Raw genomic sequence first — 23,672 nt, forward strand, 5'->3', positions numbered from 1 at the left:
AATATTTTCTCATCTAAATATGAGAATAAATAAATAAATAAAACATTTGGCATTTTCATATTTTGACCAAACTGCAAACGGTGGCACTCCCCGTCAGTGCCACCACCTATTTAGCTAGGAAATTGTCCGTTTATCAAGGAAGGTGTCAGTTCTGTAGCCTTAGTCTACAGGTACGTGTGGTTACCTATCTTAAGCCGGGCGTCCAAGGAGAGGTCAGCGTAGAGAAGGTTTTCCGGTTTCAGGTCACGATGCACCACCCCATTCTCATGCAGATACTGTGACACAAAACACAAAAGAGCAAAACAGTTGCAACCTTAGTTGAATCCACTGACTGTAAATCGCCCTGAATAAGAACGCCTGTGAAATGACCAAAAATGTCAAATGAAGTGCGTCGCTGGGAGCATGTGTCGATACTGAAAGGATGGAAAGAAAGGGAGTGCTGCGCTCAGATCAGCATCATCCATTCAAATCTTTCCTTAACATTATAATTATTTCACAATACCGATGAGGGATCAGCACCTAGCGAGATATTACCACCTACGGCTGCAAATATTCAAGCGACTTATTCACGCTTTCCTGAACCAGTGTTTGTACATTAGAGACCTCTCTGACGCCGAGGAAGCTCAGATTCAAACTCCCATTCACCCAGAAGTGGCACCACAGAACCCAGTGGCTTGGTGGGGGGGAAAAACTATTCTGGGGCCCGTAGTTTTTCCTGATCGTGTAACCTAACCTAATAAAACTCTAAGATCTTATACGGTATGATGTGATTCATCTGTTGTAAAAAAGGATGCAGAGAGAAAAATATAGAGATAAGAACAGAAGGATTAAATACACAATGAGTAACAATAACTTGGCGAGATACAGGGGGTACCAGTACCAAGCTGAAGTGCAGGGGTATGAGGTAATTGAGGTAGATATGAATAAAGTGACTAAACAACAGGATAGATAATAAACAGTAATGTATGTGATGGGTGAAAAGAGCTGATGCAAAAAAAATGGTTTACGCAGATAGTCTGGGTAGCTATTTGGTTAACACTTAAACTAACTATTTAGCGGTCTTTAGGCTTGGGGATAGAAGGTGCTCAGGGTCCTGTTGGTTCCAGACTTGGTGCATCGGTACGCTTGGGGTTTTACTTGGCTCATCGCGCTCTAGCGACTCCTTGTGGCGGGGCCGGGCACCTGCAGTCTGACCTCGGTCGTCAAACGGTGTTTCCATGTTGGTGCGGCTGGCTTCCGGATGAAGCGGGCGGGTGTTAATTAGCGCGGTTTGGCAGGTCATGCTTTGGAGGACGGACGACTTGACCTTCGCCTCCCGAGCCCTTTGGGCAGTTGCTGCAATGAGATCGAAATTGGAAGGAATAAATGAATAAAAATAGGCCTATAGCCTACTGTTTATATTTACATTCAACTCGGTTTTTATTTAAAGTATATTTTTATATGTCGCTTGTTTGTATCAATTGCAAAGACACTGGCAGCTTTGTATTTATAGTCATATTTTGTTCTGAAGTTGTCGGCGTCACAGAAAGATTGATAAACCATGTGATTCTATGTTTAGCGGAGACCTGTGTATGAAGTTACGTGGAAGGGCATAAAAAAGCATCTAACGACACACTTAGCTGTTCAATATGTGGTCTGAGGCAGGAGTTAGATTACGAGCATTTTCAAGTGCAACGTTAATAACGATGGTTTTGGGAAACAGCTCTAAGATTTAAACGATGCTCCTACGAAGGTTCTTAACAATGAACGTAGCCTTAAGATGCTTTTGGGAAACCGGGCCCTGTACTGTTGTCAAACCTGACCTGGGCCCTGTTTCCCAAAAGCATCTTAAGGCTACGTTTTTTTGTAGTTGTAATTATCTCTTTATTTAAATGTCCCTTTTTTTCTAATTTGATCAGGGTTTACACAGACAATAAAAGAAGCGCACCACACAGACAGAGTACAGGGAGTTAAGTAAAAATACAGTAAAACAAATATCATAAAATTCAAAGACAGCAGTATCATTTATATGGGCCATTTATGGGCGGTGTTCTACATAATGGAGACCATGTTTTCCAGAACTTTTCAGTCCTCTGGTGCAGGTCAAAAGTGAGTTTTTCTAGGGGAAGAATAGCAGAAGCCTGGAGAGAGGCCACATCCTCACAGATGGTATTTCTGGTGTGGAACTCAACAGCAAAATTCATTTTGGGGCTAAATAGACGTTCAGATTCAGGCTCAAATACAATGTCACAGTCAAAATAAAGTAGGTTTAGGTTCGGTGAAAGAGCAAATTAATTATCTAAGATCTTCTGAATGAACCTCATGCCAATAAGACTGGATTCTATTACAGTCCCAAAATACGTGCATATAGGTGCCAGTAGCTTGTTGACAGTTGAAACATAAATGTGATGCATTCTGTGAAAGTCGAACATGTCTAAGTTCATCGTTTAGTGCATTTTTATTGGATAAGTATTAGAATAAGCTGCCTCAATATTTGCAGCCGCAGGTGGTCATTACTTTCTAGGAGCTGATCCGTCGCCAGTATTGTGAAATATTTTGAATGTTAAAGGTACGATTTAACTGGAGAAAGCTGATCCGAGAGCGGCGCTCCCTTTCTTTCGATTCTGTCAATATCGACACATGCTCCAACAATACACTTTGCGACCGTTCTCTCTGCGTGGTGTTTTGGGAAACGCTTGCTACATCTTCTGCTGTTATAGGAAAGATAAATCGTTAAAACCCTTGTAAGCCTAAGTTTCATCTCTATTGGGAAACCGGGCCCTGATCAGTTCAAATGCAAGCCGGTGTGGCACTTGTTTCAAAATGAGTTTGGAATGACGTTTTGAAATGCCAAAACAACCATTTTAAAAAATGGTCTCTCTTCCCATTAGCATTTTAGTTTAGATTTTTGTCTTTCAAAATGGGGTCCTTCCCACCTTTTCAGTCATGCTTTACAATATGTGAGATCCTAAGCGGTTACCATCTCTGACCCTCCCCCACGGTACAGGCCAGCAGAGCTCAGGGACATTGATTACTGTTTGACCGAGCCAAGCCTGGACTGATTGTAAATCAATAGTAATCATCTGACAGAAATATGCTACTGGATCAATACTCAAGGTTACAACATGATTTATCTCTGAATGAGTCACAATTCAATAGTGTTTAGGGTTGGAGCCAAAGCCTGTCCCCACACCGGTCCTTTACTAATTAAGATTGGACAGCCTTGCTGTAGATGTTATAAATGTTATTGCTATAGCCCTACCCAGCAGCATACTACTCTGCATCCAGCTGCTGGCTTGTCTCTGAAGCTACACAGGGTTGATCCTGGTCAGTCCCTGGATGGGAGACCAGATGCTGCTGGAAGTGGTGTTGGAGGTCCAGTAGTCATTCTCCCCTCTGGTCTAAGGAGATCCCAGGGCAGTGAAGGGGATATTGCCCTGCATAGGTTTTTTTGTCTTTCAGGATGGGATGTTACAACTGGTATCCTGACTCTCTGTGGTCACTAAAGATCCCATGACACTTAGCGTAAGAGTAGGGGTGTGAACCCCGATGTCCTGGATAAATTCCCAATCTGGACTTCTTACCATCACCGCCACCTAATCATGCCCTGCTTCCAATTGGCTTATTTCTCGCCCCTGTAACTCTTCCCCAGGTCGTTGCTGTAAAATAGAATTTGTTCTCAGTTATCTTACCTGGTAAAATAAAGGTCAGTAAATAAATAATACAATACCTGCCTATGTATTGTCATAGCCCTAGTAATCAAGGGCACCCCAACCCAGAAGCTGCCACAGTTGTGTAGCTGGATGTTGAGTTCTGTCACCTTTAGATACGCAGTCAGTGGTAGTCAAGTACATTTTGTCCATCTTAAGCACACTTTTACCACAAGAACAAATCAGTTTATGTTCACGTCAATGATCACAACTGTGTGGACTAGATGACAGATCTGTACAGGCGTTGACACTTGAAGAACAGAGAGAATGTCAGAGGCAGAATGTCAGAGGCAGCAGAGCAGCCTAAAAATAATTTGGGATTTTGGCAGTGAAGCCCTTTACAGTGTATATACAGTACTTCCCCAGAGTCAGGTGAACTCATGGATACCATTTTTATCACTGTGAGACCTGAGGGACACAGCCCAATCAGGGCTTCACTTGGCAGGATTTAATTGAAACTCTAAATGAGCAGCCCCTGATCTAAAATTGACTTAACAGACGGGGCCCATTGCTGCAGTAGCTCAGAAGCTCTCTGACTGCTCTCACCATCCTATTCCTCAAGAGTCAAGAGAGTTCCGACTCTGACTACTGGATCGGTTGCAGTGTTGTAAGGTTACCATGAAAGCGTCAAGTGAAAATAAAAGGAAACATTGCCCTTAAATGGTGGAACTATGAAAATAATGTGTTCAAGAGCAACTGAAGGGGCGGCAGGTAGTGGTTAGAGCATTGGACTAGTAACTGAAAGGTTGTAGGATCGAATCCCCAAGCTGACACGGTACAAATCTGTCGTTCTGCCCCTGAACAAGGCAGTTAACCCACCGTTCCTAGGCCGTCATTGTAAATAAGATTTTGTTCTTTAACTGACTTGCCTAGTAAAATAAAGGTTAAAAAAGAGCAACTTAAGGCAATAAACAACTTATCTGGTAGGAAAAGGCCTATTTCACTTCCTCAAAATCCCCAGAATGAATCTAAGACGACAAGAAATCTGTAATTAATTTTGTCTAATTTTGTTTAATTTTACACATCACTAAGGTGTTTGAGGCAGTATTTCTCAAGTTCCAAAAATTGCGATGGGTTGTAATTACATAATGTAAACAACGTGAACAAGCGGCGCAGATTACTGTTTGATTTGAGAAGCGTGCTCCTCCCTCACCACTTTTGCCCGTTCACGCCATAGCCCGGTAATCTTAATTAAACTCCCTCATTGTTTGGAGAGAGCCTAGCATTGTTTTATCTCATACTCCACACTGCTTTGGTGGAAATGTTTATAGAGCCAATTCAACAGCTCAGACACGAGAGGTATGTGGCAGGGTCTACAGTGAATCACGGACCTCAAAAGGAAAACCAGCCCCGTCGCGGACCACGATGTCTTGCTCCCAGACAAACTAAACAACTTCTTTGCTCGCTTTGAGGACAATACAGTGCCACCGACACAGCCTGCTACCAAAACCTGTGGGCTCTCCTTCACTTCAGCCAACGTGAGTAAAACATTTAAACGTGTTAACCCTCGCAAGGCTGCCGCTCCAGATGGCATCCCTAGCCGCGTCCTCAGAGCATGCGCAGACCAGCTGGCTGGTGTGTTTACGGACATATTCAATCAATCCTTATCCCAGTCTGCTGTTCCCACATGCTTCAAGAGGGCGACCATTGTTCCTGTTCCCAAGAAAGCTAAGATAACTGAGCTAAATGTCTATCGAGCTGTAGCACTCATTTCCGTCATCATGAAGTGCTTTGAGAGACTAGTCAAGGACCATATCACCTCCACACTACCTGACATCCTAGACCCACTCCAATTTGCTTACCGCCCCGATAGGTCCACAGACGACGCAATCACACTGCCCTAACCCATCTAGCCAAGAGGAATACCTATGTAAGAATGCTGTTCATCGACTACAGCTCAGCATTTAACACCATAGTACCCTCCTGGATTCCTGACAGGCCGCCCCCAAGTGGTGAGGATAGGAAACAACATCTCCACCCCGCTGATCCTCAACACTGGGGCCCCACAAGGGTGCATTCTCAGCCCTCTCCTGCACTCCCTGTTCACCCATGACTGCGTGGCCATGCACACCTCCAACTCAATCATCAAGTTTGCAGACGACACTAAAACGGTAGGCTTGATTACCAACAACGACGAGCCTACAGGGAGGAGGTGAGGGCCCTCGGAGTGTGGTATCAGGAAAATAACCTCACACTCAATGTCAACAAAACAAAGGAGATGATCGTGGACTTCAGGAAACAGCAGAGGGAGCAGACCCCTATCCACATCGACGGGACAGTAGTGGAGAAGGTGGAAAGTTTTTTAAGTTCCTCGGCCTACACATCACGGACAAACTGAAATGGTCCACCCACACAGACAGCGTGGTGAAGAAGGCGCAGCAGTGCCTCTTCAACCTCAGGAGGCTGAAGAAATTTGGCTTGTCACCAAAAACACTCACAAACAGCATCCTGTTGGGCTGTATCACCGCCTGGTACAGCAACTGCTCCGCCCACAACCGTGAGGCTCTCCAGAGGGTAGTGAGGTCTGCACAACGCATCACCGGGGGCAAACTACCTGCCCTCCAGGACACCTACACCACCTGATGTCACAGGAAGGCCAAAAAGATCATCAAGGACAACAACCACCCGAGCCACTGCCTGTTCACCCCGCTATCATCCAGAAGGCGAGGTCAGTACAGGTGCATCAAAGCAGGGACTGAGAGACTGAAACAGTTTCTATCTCAAGGCCATCAGACTGTTAAACAGCCATCACTAACATTGAGTGCTAGCCACTTTAATAATTAAAAATTGGATGTAATAAATGTATCATTAGCCACTTTAAACAATGCCACTTTATATAATGTTTACATACCCTACATTACTCATCTCATATGTATATACTGTACTCTATACCATCTACTGCATCTTGCCGTTCGGCCATCGCTCATCCATATATTTGTATGTACATATTCTTATTCATTCCTTTACACTTGTATAATGTAGTTGTTGTGAAATTGTTAGATAACTTGTTAGATATTACTGCATGGTCGTAACTAGAAGCACAAGCATATTGCTACACTGGCATTAACATCTGCTAACCATGTGTATGTGACAAATAAAATTTTATTTGTTTCCATTGGACCTTTAATATTTTTGTTGGATTATTAACAGGGTTGAGTAGGTTACTTTCTAATTGTAATCTGTTACTGTTACTAGTTATCTGTCCAAAATTGTAATCAGTAATGTAATTTTTGGATTACCTAAACTCAGTAACATAATCTGATTACATTCAGTTAATTTTTGATTACTTTCCCCTTAAAAGGCATTAGACTTATTAGCAGCAGTTGCAAGGGCACATTTTTCACTGGTTGTCCACTGGTTTCAAAAACAATGATTGATAGGCAGCTTAAACTTCTTGAATGCAACCATTATTGGGTTGAAATACACATTTAGATTCGTGAACAGCCGTCCACAACAACCACAATCCTTAAGGCGCAAATAGCTAAATGAGAGAGCAGCAGTGTGACCCCCAAAGGTGCGGACTCCGGCCGCAAAACCTGAACCTATACGGGAGAGTCTGGGTGGGCGTCTGTCCGCGGTGGCGGCTCTGGCGCGGGACGTGGACCCCACTTCACCATAGTTTTTGTCTGCCTCCTCAACCACCCCGTGGCCTCTTAAGAGCAGCGACCCTCGCCGCCGACCTCCGACTGGGGACCCTCGCCACGGGTCCCGAATGGACGGGAGATTCCGTCAGCGCCGGACAGGCGGGAGACTCCGGCAGCTCCGGAGTGAAGGGCGATTCTGGCATCTCCTGGCTGACTGACGGCTCTGGCGGCTCCTGGCTGACTGACGGCTCTGGTGGCTCCTGGCTGACTGACGGCTCTGGCGGCACCTGGCTGACTGACGGCTCTGGCGGCTCCTGGCTGACTGACGGCTCTGGCGGCTCCTGGCTGACTGACGGCTCTGGTGGCTCCTGGCTGTCTGGCGGCTCCTGGCTGGCTGGCGGCTCCTGGCTGGCTGACGGCTCTGGCGGCTCCCGGCTGGCTGACGGCTCTGGCGGCTCCCGGCTAGCTGACGGCTCTGGCGGCTCCCGGCTGGCTCCCGGCTGGCTGACGGCTCCCGGCTGGCTGACGGCTCCCGGCTGACTGGCGGCTCCCGGCTGACTGGCGGCTCTGGCGGCTCAGGACAGACTGGCGGCTCTGGCGGCTCAGGACAGACGGGAGACTCTGGCGGCGCTGGGCAGGCGGGAGCACCTGTAGGGAGGAGACGGAGAGACAGCCTGGTGCGGGGGGCTGCCACCGGAGGGCTGGTGCGTGGAGGTGGCACCGGATAGACCGGACCGTGCAGGCGCACTGGAGCTCTTGAGCACCAAGCCAGCCCAACCTTACCTGGTTGAATGCTCCCCGTAGCCAGGCCAGTGCGGTGAGGTGGAATAGCCCGCACTGGGCTGTGCTGGCGAACCGGGGACACCATGCGTAAGGCTGGTGCCATGTACACCGTCCCGAGGAGACACACTGGAGACCAGATGCGTAGAGCCGGCTTCATGGCACCTGGCTCAATGCCCACTCTAGCCCGGCCGACACAAGGAGCTGGAATGTACCGTACTGGGCTATGCACACGCACCGGGGACACCGTGCACTCCACCGCATAACACGGTGCCTGCACGGTCCCTCTCGCTCTCCGGTAAGCACGGGAAGTTGGCGCAGGTCTCCTACCTGACTTTGCCACACTCCCCGTGTGCCCGCCCCAATACATTTTTGGGGCTGCCTCTCGGGCTTCCAGACGCGCTGCCGTGCTGCCTCCTCATACCGGCGCCTCTCCGCTTTCGCTGCCTCCAGCTCTGCTTTAGGGCGGCAATATTCCCCTGCTTGTGCCCAGGGTTCCTTGCCGTCTAAAATTTTCTCCCAAGTCCAGGAGTCTTGTGTTTTCGGCCACTGCTGCTGCCCGTTACCACGCTGCTTGGTCCTCGTGGTGGGTGTTTCTGTAACGGATTTCCTCCTCTTCGTCTGAGGAGGAGTAAGGATCGGACCAAAGCGCAGCGTGGTAAGTGTTCATGATGATTTTTTAAATTAAAACTCAGAACACTAAACAATAAATGACAACGTGAATTTACAAAACCGAAACAGTACCGTGTGGCCCAAACACGCACACGGAAACAAACACCCACAAACCAAAAGTGAAACCCAGGCTACCTAAGTATGATTCTCAATCAGGGACAACAATTGGCAGCTGCCTCTGATTGAGAACCATACTAGGCCGAACTCAAAAAACAACATAGAGGAACAAACAGACTGCCCACCCCAACTCACGCCCTGACCATACTAAAACAAAGAATAAAATAACAGAACTATGGTCAGAACGTGACAACTGCTGTCATCCTTACCTCCAAGCATTTATTCAAGTTGGATAATCTTTGGATGCTGACAGCAGTCATACCATTGGAAGACACAGCTTGGACTGTAGCGTAAAAAAAAGCCTATTTAGCAAACTTCTTTTCTGAATTTGAAGTAATCTAGTTTTTCAAAAGTATCTGTAATCCGATTACAATATTTTTGCTGGTAACAGTTACCATTTTTCTTTGTTAATCCCTTACATGTAATCCGTTACTCCCCAACCCTGATTATTATTAATTAATTTATTGACTTGAATTATTTTCCATTGGATTACACATTTCCTTGGACTTGCACTTCAGGTAGGACTAAGGTTGTCCGTTATTTAGATGTAGCTCTCCGCAGTGTTGACCCTGACAGGTCTCTTCATTTGTTGATGATTGAATTAGACTTTAGTTCCTTACGTTGAACCCCCATGACAGAGGCAGACCTCTGTCACACTTGTGTGTAAAGAGAAGACGGACAGCCCCGACTTTAAAGTACTCCTTATGTCATTTTTGAGGTATCTGTACTTTACTATTTATATTATTGACAACTTTTACTTCTACTTTACTACATTCCTAAAGAAAATGTCCTTTTTACTCTACACATTTTCCCTGACACCCAAAAGTACTTGTAAAATGTTCAATGCTTAGCAGGACAGGAAAATATTCCATTCACTCACTTATAAAGAGAGTATCCCTGGTCATCCCTACTGCCTCTGATCTGGCGGACTCACTAAACACACACGCTTCGTTTGTAAATTATGTCTGATTGTTGGAGCGCGCCACGCTCTCGTGAATTTAAAAAACAATACAATTGTGTCGTCTGGTTTGCTTCATATAAGGAATTTGAAATGGTTTATACTTTTACTTTTGATACTTAACTATAATTGAGCAATTACATGTACTTTTAAAACCAAATACTTTCAGACTTTTACTCAAGTAGTATTTTACTAGGTGACTTTCATTTTCTATTAAGGTATCTTTATTCTTACTCAAGTATGACAATTGGGTACTTTTTCCACTACTGGTCTCAACATGATTGTAATAAGGTCAGGACCTCTCTAGTAACCTATGCCACTGGGCCTCATCAGCCACACACAGAGGCCCTGGGAGGAGACATATAATGACCTAGTCAAAATATAGCCCTGTTTCCACCGTGAGTCCCGGGGCGGCTAACAACACCCACGCGGCGCCACGCTCTCGTCATTATTGCACACTTCCCTTCCCGGCTGTGAACGCCCAGACTCATTCCGGCAAATTAACCAGCGAAGTCTCCGAGAAAGCCTGTGGTTAAGCCCCAAAGTCTGCCATCAGCTACTGTAGCTAGAATGGGCAGTAAGTGCCCAGCCTGACTACTATTAGTTCTAATGGAAAACTCTTCACTCCCCTGCCAGGCTGGCTATTGATGGGCCTCCACGCAGAACCTTTTGAACCCATCTCCCCTGAGATGTTCTGGCTCTCTGTCTGCCTGGGAGAAAGGTTGTAAATTACAATCTGTGCTGCTGTGCACTAGCCGGGCTGGGATGGCTGGGGAGGGCCTAAAGTGTACGAATGAGTCATGGCGGTGTCGATGGTTTATTAAATTTGTGTACCGGGGCTTTTGACAGATGTCGTTTTTTAATGAGATGACAAAAAAAAACAGAGTGGGAGCAGGCTGCTTAGATACAGCATGCACAGAATTATGGGGGGGGAGTGTTCTCTATGGTGATTAGTTTCACACAGACTTGAGGATAAATTATGTTGAGAAATTTTTGGCTCATTTTGAAAAATGTGAGGGGAAAATGCCATGGTTAGTCAGGGCTGGTTCTACTCCCCCACCGCACGGGCAAAACATTTTAGTGCCCCACCCCCCCTCTTGACGTAGGAGAGAAAAATTGGACGTTCTAAAGTCAATTTCCTGCAATTCTACCCATTTTTCCATGACTTATGCCATGATTTCTGAGTGAGAGTGACTAACAAAATCAATGGGGGGCCCCCTGGAGGTCAGGGCCCCTGGGCACACGCACTGTGTGACCGGTCGGTATTACTACAAGTTTAGATGGCTGGCTAGTCTATTTTCCAATCTAAAAATGGTTAGCTGACATGGCTAACTGAATGACTGTCAATGACTGACATAAGAGAAAAATACCTGATGCACAAACAAAATTCGAACTTGCACCTTCTACTTGTATTCTACTATTCTAACTCTCAACAGTAAGTTGAGACCCCAACTTAGTTCTCACTTATGTCACTTATACCTGCATGGTTTCATGGAGTATTGATTAAATTGGCCTATTTCATTGGCCTATTACTGAAAAACATGTATGAAATGAAAATTGATTTATAGCCGGTAATTAAAAAGTGCTGGGCCTCTATATCTGCTTGCGATCATTAAAAGTGCCCCTGCATAGGTGTTTATGACTCAAAACCTATTAACGGTGCTCCATAACCCCACAGAATGCCCTATGCACGGAGGCTATATGCCAAATAAAGAAATCATGTAATTACACAATAAGAAGCAATAAACTGTATTGGTTCTGTGCAGCTTCATCATAAGATTGTTTCGTGGCAGTTATGATGTATACATGCGGTAGCATATACACTCAGCAATCATAAATGTCAACATCCTGAAAGTAAAAGTAGCCCTTATCTCTGTCATGCACACGTGCGAACACACACACACTCATAAACACCTGATGCACCGACGCCCACTCCCACCTGGAGCGAGCACACATGGATAAGATGTATCCCACCACACAGCCACCAGTGTTAAGCATGCTTTAGAAATAGAGGTGTGAACGTTAAAACTTCAACGGAATTGGGATTGTTAATGTTAAGAAAAAATCCCTGACCCAAAAACAGTGTTATTCACAGAGAGTTGTTCTTTAGGAGGTCCTTCACGTGTGAGATAAGTCAGATGTGTGAAAAAAATCTATTCACGATGAGAAAAAATGTGTTGAAGCCTTTGAACTTGGTGCTACAATGTTCTATCTGCAATCCAATCACACAATGCTGGGTTGTCAATCAAAATGCTGGGTTGTCAATCAAATATTTGTGATGTACTTTTTTGAGTCATGAAAGCGGAAGACATCGCAAAGCAGTTCTGAGATCTGAGACTTGCAAAATATCTCAGAACCATACAGATAGAAGACATTGGGGGCTTAGCCCAAAGCCAGCATGGGGGATAAAAGTAAACAACTGTTTTTAATAGTAATTTCACAGGCTTTTTCACCTCACCTGCAAATGATTTGTAAACCATGTTTTACTTTTTCACTGTCTGTATTTCAGCTCTTATATTTTGTGCAAATAAAACTGAATTAAAACCTATAGAGAAGCATGAAGTGTGACTGTCTCTGTGCTCAATCCACCTATATTCTCTTTCCATGTGCCCTCTTCTGTTGCTGTCTCAGTGTCTTGTTTGTTACTGTCTCCTATGTCTATCCTTTTCTCTTATGGCCTGTTCTGTTCTTCTGGTGTCTCTCCATCATATCCTATTCTTCTATTGCTGTCTATGTGTCTTGTCTGGTTTCACTCTCCATCATTTCCTCTTCTTTTGTTGTTTCTGTTTCTGTGTCGTGTCTAGTGTGTCTCTAGTTTGGGGTACTGGGGTAGCTGAACTTGTTTTGGGCCTGTGTCTGGGTCACCTAAATCATCCTTTTCCCTACCATTTGCCCCTGGCTGCTGCTGTTGTAAGTGTTCCACTAGATTGCTGTTCTCATCTGTCCTCCTTTGCTCATCTGAAAGCTAGAAAGGTAGGGGTGAAACATGTCATTTAGTTAGTTTTAAAGGGCGACTACACGTCTTGATTTGGCCTCGTTTCAGATTTGGTTCATTAACAAAGGCTAGCGGCCATGGCTGAAATTAAACGCGAGCTGGTTTCGGGGTTGTGATTTGATGTGGGTGTGTGTGTGTTCGCAAGGTGGGAGGAGTTAGCCAATCTTTTTCACCAATTAGCTTCAGCTGGCTGGTGTGCGACCTGACTTTGACTTTGGATAGCCTATCTCTGGGGCTAGTTAGGGACCGTCAATAAATTACACATGTAAATTGGACAATATTTTCATGTTGCACACCTCTTAGTTCTCATTAAATGCTTTTAATATTTGTATATGAATTTCTACAATTTATAGTTCGTTTCAGGTTTTTCAGTTACCGTATACTGACACGACCAGGGCAAGTCATCTGTAAGGAAAAAATGTCGTGTCTACGTAACAGTGCAACACAACTCCAAACATGATAGATAAGAAGCTACATAGCCCCTAGACTATATGAATATAAAGAGACATGAGCACAAAAAAATGTACCTGTACAATGGAATAAGTTATAAGACCTCTATTATTCATTTCATTTGGTCACTTCTACCAGGTCATTTGAGATGTTAAGATTACATAACCTTTTGAGGATAACTTAAGGGCCTCTGTATTTTTCACTGTTTTGTTCACCTTCAGTCGAACCACAAAGCTGGCCATCTTTTCCCCTCTCTTCATGGCTGCCCTTCCCTTCTAAGTTCAAGTTTGATTATTCGTCACATACACATGTTATACATGGAGTGCACAGAGCAATGAAATGCATACTTGCAGGATCACCTTTCGACAATGCAACAACAGAAAAAGTAATTAGCTAAGTGAATGAAAAGAGTAATAAAAATAAAATCTCAATTAAATCATTTCACGAAGTGAATAAATGGCAGTTTTTTAAAAATAGTTACATAGCCTATATGGAAATAACAGACATGAGCTATGCATGTTTACCTGTAGAATGGAATACGGCCTGTATGATTATTTTACTTTGTCAGTTTTACCACTTTAAACAGGGTTAAATATAATGTTGTCGTAAAGTTCCGCTTCAGTCCACACTATCAGAAGTCCCAAAACATTATCTTCGGTCTGAGCTCGACACGCTAGCTACAGATACGAAACCCATCAAATACACTTGCTGGAAATAAACACTTTGTCTTAATATCATGACTTGTATCGACATTCTTTGCTCGCTCATTCACTATATACTGTTAAATAACTCTGACACCCAATAGTTTAAGGATGCTGAGTGCTAGCGCTAGCTTATTAGCATTAGCCAACCTTTATGTTGGGAGAGACTAGCTCGTTAGCTATAAACCTGTGGCGAATTCTTTCTGGCTTTTCTGCCCTCCACCTCATTCATTGCTGCCTCAACTTGCTCAACCTGCTAGCTTTTTTTTGCCACTCTTTCGGAAGAAGTTCTGAATATCAATATTTGCTCTGTTCTATAATTTGTCAGTAAAACATGTTTTTTAATACTGCATATAGAGCAAGTGATGTGTGGTTACGGAAACTCATATCAGACCTTTTTACCTCTGAAAGGTTCGTGGCTGGATCAAAAACCTCTGAAGCCCAGGTCTAATGATGCCACTGGATATAACCTTATAGTCCCAAGTCCTTGATTATTCATATCATAAATTCTGGTCCTCTTTTGCAATTACTTCAGTTTTTTTCCAGCAATTTTTCAGAAAGCTCTTTATGGTATAAACAAATAAATACAGGTGCCTTAAAGCATGTTTAAGGTCCCATTGGCGAAGCATTGCTGTTTTTGTCTTGTTCTATATCAATACGAAAACCTCCATAGAAGGAGTATTTCACTACAATGACAAACATACCAGATTTGATTGATATCTAGCAAGTAGTTTACTGACTTTGGGTGTCTACATGTGGAGGCTACCATGATTACGGATAACGACGAGTCAGAAAGTTAGAGGCATAAATAGCATACACCCCCCTTCCCTGTTATTGTAATGGTGAGAGGTTAGCATGTCTTGGGGGTATGATATTTGTGCATCTGTAACTTTCTCACTTATCATTATTCACCTGTTGCATACCGTTTTGTTTGTTTGAACAATAGTAGGAGAAAAGACCACCAAATTAAGTTTCATCAACTGCCTAAGGACCAGGCTAAACGAACCTCATGATTTCAGACTGTACGCCGCGGTAATGATGGAAAGCTGTGGGCTCCGGTTACTTGATACATCTATGTGTGTTCGAAGCACTTCAACACCGGTAAGTCGCTAGCTAACACTTGTTTGTATCTAACTAGCTTATGTGTATTGTCTGTGTAAACCTGGAAATTCCACCAAGTAGGTGGAAGGCTACTTTGGGCCATTTGGTAGGGCTATCTCCCCAGCTGGTCTACAGCAAGTTGAAAGCACATACAGTGGCTTTGGAAAGTATTCAGACCCCTTGACTTTTTCACATTTTGTTAGGTCACAGCCTTATTCTAAAATGTATTAAATTGTTTTTTTCCCCTCGTCAATCTACACAAATACCGCATAATAAAAAATAAAAAACACATTTACATAAGTATTCAGACCCTTTACTCAGTACTTTGTTGAAGCACCTTTGACAACGATTACAGCCTCAAGTCTTCTTGGGTGTGACACTACACTATAAGCTTGGCACACGTGTATTTGGGGAGTTTCTCCCATTCTTCTCAGCAAATCCTCTCAAGCTCTGTCAGGTTGGATGGGGAGTGTTGATGCACAGTTATTTTCAGGTTTCTCCAGAGATGTTCGATTGGGTTCAAGTCCGGACTCTGGCTGGGCCACTGAAGGACATTTGGAGACTTGTCCCGAAGACACTCCTGCGTTGTCTTGGCTGTGTGCTTAGGGTCGTTGTCCTGTTGGAAGGTGAACCTTCGCCACAGTCTGAGGACCTGAGTACTCTGGAACAAGTTTTCATCAAGGATCTCACTGTACTTTGCTCCATTCATCTTTGCCTCGATCCTGACTAGTCTCCCAGTGCCACTGCCACTGAAAAACATCCCCACAGCATGATGCTGCCATCACCGTGCTTCACAGTAGGGATGGTGCCAGGTTTCCTCCAGACATGACGCCTGGCATTCAGGCCAAAGAGTTTAATCTTGGTTTCATCAGACGAGAATTTTGTTTCTCATGGTCTGAGAGTCTTTAGGTGCTTTTGGCAAACTCCAAGTTGGCTGTCATGTGCCTTTTCCTGAGGAGTGGCTTCACTCTACCATAAAGGCCTGATTGGTGGAGTGCTGCAGAGATGGTTGTCCTTCTGGAAGGTTCTCCCATCTCTAGAGCTGTCAGAGTGACCATCAGGTTCTTGGTCACCTCCCTGACCAAGACCCTTCTCCCCTGATTGCTCAGTTTGGCCAAGCGGCCAGCTCTAGGAAGAGTCTTGGGGGTTCCAAACTTCTTCCATTTAAGAATGATGGAGGCCACTGTGTCTCGGAGCTCTACGGACAATTCCTTTGACCTCATGGCTTGGTTTTTGCTCTGAAATGCACTGTGAACTGTGGTACCTTATATAGACAGTTGTGTGCCTTTCCAAATCATGTCCAATCAATTGAATTCACAACAGGTGGATTCCAATCAAGTTGTAGAAACATCTCAAGGATGATCAATGCAAACAGGATGCACCTGAGCTCAATTTCGTGTCTCATAGCAAGGGTCTGAATACTTATGTAAATGTGGTATTTTTGTTTTTTGCACAAATGTATAAAAACCTATTTTCGGTTTGTCATTAAGGGGTATAGATTGAGGCTTTAAAAAAAAAATATCCATTTTAGAATAAGGCTGTAACGTAACAAAATGTGGAAAAAGTCAAGAAGTCTAAATACTTTCCGAAGGCACTGTATAGGCAAGCCAACAGGATTAAACTTTTCCAAGTACCTAAACCGTTCAAAGGGCAGGCAAAGACGGGAAGTAGTTGCGCGACATATCTAAGACTAGCGAATTAGATAGAGATGAACTTCTCTCACTAGCCAGTCAGCTAACCGGCGAAAACGCTAAGGGTTAACAAACAGTGACTTAAGTATAATGTGGCAGCTTTACTGTCAGTGTTAGCAGGTCGGGTAACAAATTGGAGTGGCAGAATAAGTATCATGCAAATCGTTTGTTGTTGTGACTGCCAAGTGTGTTAACAACGACACGTGAAGCTGCTGAAAACGTTTCTTGAAACGACAAAAAAGCGTCACTAGTTATCTTGGGATGACACCAAAGTTAGGCTAATTACATGGGAGTAACGGGAGTACCCTACTCGGGGGGCGTGGCCACATTAAGCCACGCCTCGCTGTGTGTATCTACAAGGCGAGCTCTGTTGTCGAGTAGAAAGAACGTCATTGCCCCCTAGTGGTCATATGCAATAGGATGCAGTAGGACCATATTTTGCATTGCGAATTCATATGGAGCGATAAGAAAAATGCATACAATTCTAAACTGGGAAAAGCGATAGATAAATTGCTGTTTACAATTTTTTTAATTCTCCACTTGTCACATCCTTATTTAGAAAACGAAAGCAGTGGCCATATGGGCATCACAGCAGCGGCTTGATCACACAGGCACGCACTCGCTAGCACTGTTACATAACAGGCAGCCCACATTCCTGCTGCCTGCTGCCTCTCTTGGTCAGAAGATTAAGAGGCTGTTAAAAAGAATTGCTATGGCTCTCTGAGAGGATTATTTCACACTTTCAGCTCACCAAACACACATACGCACGGATACACACACACACACAGTCACTCAAACACAAGTACGTTCACACACACACATCCGTCATTCCTCTAGCTGAGACCGATGCTACATCTGACCCACATCTACCACGTGTGTGTGTGTGTGTGTGTCTGTGTCCAGCCAAGCCCTTAGCTGCTTGTATTCTGGGATTACAATACATTCTAAATAAAGGCTCTCACACTAATCTTCTGGTTAACATTCATTGGTGCCATTGCCAAGTCTTAAACCCCAAAACAATGTTTAGTGGCATTTTTCCACTGACAAAATAATCATGCTCTATTTTTGGGAGATATCATTCTGCCTGCAACAGGGCTCAGCGCTGCCTGCAACAGAGCGCAGTGACTGACTGCACATACTAGCTCACTGGAAATGTGAAATAGGAAGCATATTGAACTTTATGCTAAAATGCGATTAGACTTTAGAAGTGTGTGCAGTGCTGGACACAGATAAGACCAAACCTGAAACAAATGGAATATTAAGCCTAAAAGTATGCGCATGTCCCTATGCAAAGTACGGATAAGAGACCTGTCTCAACTGAACAAGCCTCATCAAAATGACAACACTGAAAAGTCTCTCAGCTCCATGTTGACCTGTTTTCTATTGAAGCTACTGCAGATCAAATTTCATTTGTCACGTGCGCCCGAATACAACCTCACAGTGAAATGCTTACTTTTACAAGCCCTTATTAACCAACAATGCAGTTTTAAGAAAAATAAGTATTAAGATGATTGCCACCATAGTGAAAGACAACATATTGCAGCAACAGCGTCTCTACTCTCTCTTCTCTGCACAGAGGGGGGTGCTGTGCATCTCAGAATTCTTAGCAAATTCCAAAGCATTTGGTGAAATAAGGCACATTTCTACTCCATAGCCCATCAGTGTCCATTCAATCACATATCTTACCGCCACTGCCTCCAGAATCTGCTTGATGACATGGGCAGCATCTCTCTCACTGTAGTAGCCTCTCTCCACAATCCTAAAAGGGCAGAAAGAGCCTAACGGTCAAACACTATATTTAGGAAAACAGCCCTAATGTTGGGAACAAACATCATTATGTTGTCATCCAGAGTCACATGTATTTATTTTCCAAGCTACAGCACACAGTGTTTTACAAACACTAGGTTTTTAAAGGACCAAATAGTGTGCTTTGTGTTTTCATTTTTTGCCACGGAAGAAATATTGCTATGCTGGTATTGTCAGTCGCGATAATAGGTACTTGTTACTGTCAAACATTCATAAGCCTATAAGATGATAGGAGGATAATGAGTTTAACAGACAATTTAATTTGGCTATTATACAAAAACAATTTTAAAAATTGAGAAACAGACTCATATTGATTATTCATGATGAGTTTTACAGATGGGTGGGGTATTTGCTCAAACCACAGTGTTCTAATCGGTTTCCTGGCAACAGTGCTGGTGAGGGCCATTACAAACATAATTTTCTATTCCTTTTATGCTCTACATCTCAATAACGCCTGTGTCATAAATTGCTGCTAATGACAAAGCAGGCCAATGGAACAGGGGGACTGAGTGAGGCCACTGACTCCACCTCTGGCCCCGCCGAAGTGAAACCAATTTCAGCAGGGATATAGGGTTGAGACGGGGATCGTAAGGGTGGTATATTTTGGGCTTATGCACCTGTCAAAGAGTTCCCCTCCAGTTACCAGCTCCAAGATGAGGGCGATGTCTGTCTCTGTCTCAAAGATCTCCTTCAGGCGGATCTGAGGTCCAAAAGCCACAGGTAGAGGGGAAGACGAGATTGAGAACTCGCCAAAAATGTTGACAAAGACATAATAAAAAACATTAATGTTACTAAGGTCCCCATTAATGTTCCTTTAATTCACATTCTTAGAAATGTTTTTTATTTTTTTATTTTTTTAACAATACAACATATCAAAAACATTGGAGTTGCTAGTATCCTACAAGTCACCACTATTGTTCATGTCCATCATGGCCTGAGAAAAGATAACATTTCAACGTTTATAAGCGGCGTATTGGATCAAATAAAGTGACCTCTTACAATATTCGGGTGGGAAAGTCGCAGCAGGACACCAATTTCAGTCCGCACTATTTTCTTGTCGATCTGAAATGGGAAGAACGAGAATGAGAGCCCCCATTATCATCCTGTCAGTGTAACTATAAAATGGCCGATGGACTCACAGTCTTCTTGAGGACCTTTGCAGCATAGGGCTTCTGTGTCTTCTTCTCCTCCGTGCGAAACACCACTGACGTGGCCCCCCTAGGAAGAAGGTCAATCGGTCAACGTCGACGGCTACGATTGAAATGGTTCTCTCCATGGGGCAATGATTCAGCATTGTATCTCAGGTTCTACTCATGAACTACTTATGAATCATAAGTAAGTATAATGTCATTTGCTCATCAAACGTAACACTCAAAAGCTGACATCCACCTCAAGCACTACAATAACAACTCCACGGTGAACCATTCGATGCAGCATCCATCTACATGCTTATTGCTAACACTGATAAATCAAACAGTTGTGGAGGAAAACATACAGGAAAGGAAAGTATTTTAAAGCCATGGCACGATTTACATGAGAGGGTAGAGGGTAGCACTAAGTACGAGCTGAAACTGCGAGTAATCTGTTAATACGTGACTGGGCTGTGTCTCGTGTTGTCTGTTGCTTTTAAATCGACTTGGGAATCTAGAGATAATGCCCAGGCCCAGCGTGTATCTTTATTAGTTCGAACTAGGGAAAGCAGTAGCAGCAGAAGACACAGCAGCAGCAGAGCTGTGGGTTGCCTAGGACAACTAGAGCACCACATGTATCTTGCTTCACTTGAACAGTCTATATGACCTCACACATACAGACGGTTATGTGTTCTGGTGCTCTATCTATATGATATACGTTCATCAGTAGAGTCCCACTGTTTCATATCTGTATTTTGGTGTATCTCAACATTGAAAGGGGTATTTTTTTTTATCAATGTGTGTTCAAATTCAGTTGAGCCGTTGAAGAAATAGAGGCCTTTGTAGCAATAGTATATTCTCGGGATTTACTAATCCGCTTCGATACCGGTATACCATCATTAAGTGAGCCATCGATATGTACATGTGTACAATCATTACTATTCAATACCGCCAGCATAACTGGTATTTTGGTCAATTAGAATCAGATGTCGATTGTGTAAAACTGAACTAGGTCGTTATTAAGAGGGCGGTCAGAATAAAACCACACAGTGGAATAAGGAGGGAGTACTGGCAGCAGCCAGCAGCTATCTAATCTGGGACTTCCCCTCAGTAGTATCCCTATGGGGGCACTCGGCATTTGCCCTGCTTAGGAAATGATTCCCTGTTTCCTGCTACTGCTAAAACAATCCAGGCATAATCATCCCCCAGCCCTCTCGACACCACTCTCATAGCTGTAGGGTCTCCTTGGTAACCAGGACAACTCTCCTTGAAAAGTAGACCCCTAACAACTGTGCACACCCTTATATGTGGAGGCTGGGGGAAGCTGAGAGTAGGCTGTGTATGTTTACGTGCATGAAGCAAGTACCAGTGGCTGAACTGGCCTATTGTTTACGATCGATCTGCCGACTTGTAGATGGATCCTCAAATGTCGATCACAGATGATTCCCTCAGTAAACGTCCGTATCTGAGTCAATATGCGCTGTTGGTGTTCAATTGTTACTGCTAATTCTAGCAAACGGTGGCCCTACTTTAAGTAATAAACATATCATTTGATTTGGATCTAGTGTTATGGGTTTGAGTCCTGTAAAGGGACGTGCGGACAGCTTTCTGAACACTTGGTATACAGTTTGTTATACCACTGACAGTGAGATCTCTCCCTGCTGTCTCACACGGAACTCCCGAAGGGACAAAATTGGTGCCTGTCCATTATACATGCAGTTGCGGGTGAGGAGAAGAGAACTGTTACATACATTTAAGTGTGGCGTGAAATAAGGTTTCATATAAAGGCACAGATAAATTGGTGCTGCATACTGTTCCACAGTATATCCAACGGAAATATGACACCTGATTCACATTATATGGCCAACCCTAACTGCACTGTGCCGTTTCAGATATTCTCTCACACTGTCCCAGCAACTACGGAAGATGTGCAACCAGGCCAGCCCAGTACAGCTCTGCTTGGCATAGATTATTTTTCCCCCTTTAGTGTGAATTAGCAATTACAGTGAGCCGGTGTTTTGAGTCAGAACCATGGACATGGTGGGATATCGTTGTTTACGCCTGCTGACGAATGTCTTCATCAAACGCATGAATACCCAGAAGGGCTCCAATTGCCACTCCATCTGTCAGTCAGACCCCCAAACTTCAACAGACCACTGACACCCACTCCAAGTGACAAATATTGACATGTTGACATTGTCAATCTGGATGTGATGTTAGAGTGTATTTAAGCCAGACTCGTGTGGATGGAGGGGAGGGGTCAGAGGTAGTGGGAGATTCCATATAGAGCCTCTGAAAATGGTCCGTAACACCTGTTTCCTCCATACTTGCACTAATCCCTTCACGTTTCACTGTTGTCCAGTGCTAAGCCATGTGTTGCTCCCATTACAATGAGAGGTCATATCCATAGCAAACACAGTGGGCTGTTTACCCCTCTGACAGAGTGAAGATCATGTTTTGACACATGTTGATTGTGTCTTGGCATCAAGGTTAGTAGGCTACTTATGAGGTGAGATGATGGGAGAGAAATTGTCACTTGTTAACAGGAGGCGCTATCCATGGTGCTGAACTATGCATATGCAATTGATACCTCGTTCTGAACTGGTCTAAAATATGTGTTCTGTCAGAGAATCAAACCTAATCCATGTGTAATACACAGTAGATAAATACTGAAATTGTAAACATGGTAATTTAAAATGTACACTCTAGCTATAGCCATAACCTAATGATATACTATTGGATGAAATTCCACTGATATGTTTTTCTGCATTACATGAACCAGAAGCAAGCCCTTTTGATAGTCATGAAGGTCATGATGCTGGTGGTATTTACTGCATGCATTGGAGTCAATAAAGGCACAAACTACAGTACTCTACCTTCCCAGTTCTGGACCCATGGTGTAAAATTCATCCATGGAGACATCTCGGCGCGAGCCATCGACCCAGTATTCCACCGGGGTGGCACCGGAGCGTGAGGTTGGCATGTTGATGTTGGCCAATCACACAACACACAGGATTCCTGAGGAGCGCAAAGCCCAAACTCACACTACTTGCCCTCTTTTTAAGATTAAATCGTAATTCTCCGTTTAAATAGAAGGAAGAGAAGGCATTAGTCCTGTGTTGTTGAGTTGTAGTTGGTTAACTTCTCTCACCGTTATATTAAGTCAAAGATCAAAAATAATCCGGATGTTTACGTTTCCAGTAAAGCAGCGAAATATATAGTTAGCTCCGATATCAAAATCCTGCAGGCTTCGGCTTTACATCTCACCCTTAGTCACTATGCTATATACCACATTACAAAAAAACAGCCATTATTATTCTATTATTGCAATATATCGACACAATTTCATTCGCGCATTCATAGCTATCCTTTACTCGAAGTTTACTGTGCCATATCCAAATGTGTCGCAGCTTCCATCAGGCCTCCCTGTGTGAGTGCCCGAATCCATAAACCTAGTAGCCTAGGCTTTGATCTTCTGCAGCACAATCCCACCCACGACAGCTCACTGATTAAAACATCACTATATCATGCAACGAACCACCTCAATTGTCCATGATACCAGTAGCGTCTGAGGTTAGAATATTCCATGGTCCGAGGTAGAAAGCTTTATGGTACTAATTAAATCATGATCCGTCAATATGTTTATGTAGTTGCTGTCTTACAATTTGGCAAAATATAGATTTCGTCTCGCGGCAGATGCAGGCTGCACTATTGGTCTTTATGAACGCCCATCCAATGATCTGCTCGCTATACAATATTTGGTATTTCTTTCATCCTCGGTTTGGGTTGGGTAGGTGGTGGCGGTTAGGCTGGTGTTTTCGGTGTTGGGGGGCTAGAGGGAATCTCAGCTCCACGCCCTCCACAGATTTCTTCCAATCAGTTGCATTTTCACCACAATCACTATCTGCGCTGCAATTGGTACACAAAACAGTCAATCAAAACCATGTTATTACGCGTGTATCCCACCTGTAAAGCCTTGGTCCACATATGGCATTGTA

At 43.9% G+C, this 23,672-nt stretch overlaps 1 protein-coding gene across 2 annotated transcripts in view; it reads right to left on the reverse strand.

Annotated features, from left to right (window-relative positions):
- Window positions 1–23,459, reverse strand: part of LOC112250683 (calcium/calmodulin-dependent protein kinase type IV) — a 29,801-nt gene extending 6,342 nt beyond the window's left edge. The window contains exons 1-7 of one of the 2 annotated variants that reach the window (XM_024421033.2): window positions 22,826–23,459; window positions 22,551–22,692; window positions 19,684–19,762; window positions 19,544–19,606; window positions 19,162–19,244; window positions 18,425–18,497; window positions 185–275 (exon numbers count right to left, since the gene is read on the reverse strand). In XM_024421033.2, the coding sequence (XP_024276801.1) occupies window positions 185–275; window positions 18,425–18,497; window positions 19,162–19,244; window positions 19,544–19,606; window positions 19,684–19,762; window positions 22,551–22,657 (496 nt within the window). In that variant the 5' untranslated portion in view covers window positions 22,658–22,692; window positions 22,826–23,459. Of the gene's footprint in view, window positions 1–184; window positions 276–18,424; window positions 18,498–19,161; window positions 19,245–19,543; window positions 19,607–19,683; window positions 19,763–22,550 lie in introns of both variants that reach the window. The other variant, XM_024421032.2, reaches the window with a different exon arrangement.
- Between the last annotated feature and the right edge of the window lie 213 nt (window positions 23,460–23,672).

The sequence above is a fragment of the Oncorhynchus tshawytscha genome, linkage group LG05 (assembly GCF_018296145.1).
Source record: "Oncorhynchus tshawytscha isolate Ot180627B linkage group LG05, Otsh_v2.0, whole genome shotgun sequence".
Lineage (NCBI taxonomy): Eukaryota > Metazoa > Chordata > Actinopteri > Salmoniformes > Salmonidae > Oncorhynchus > Oncorhynchus tshawytscha.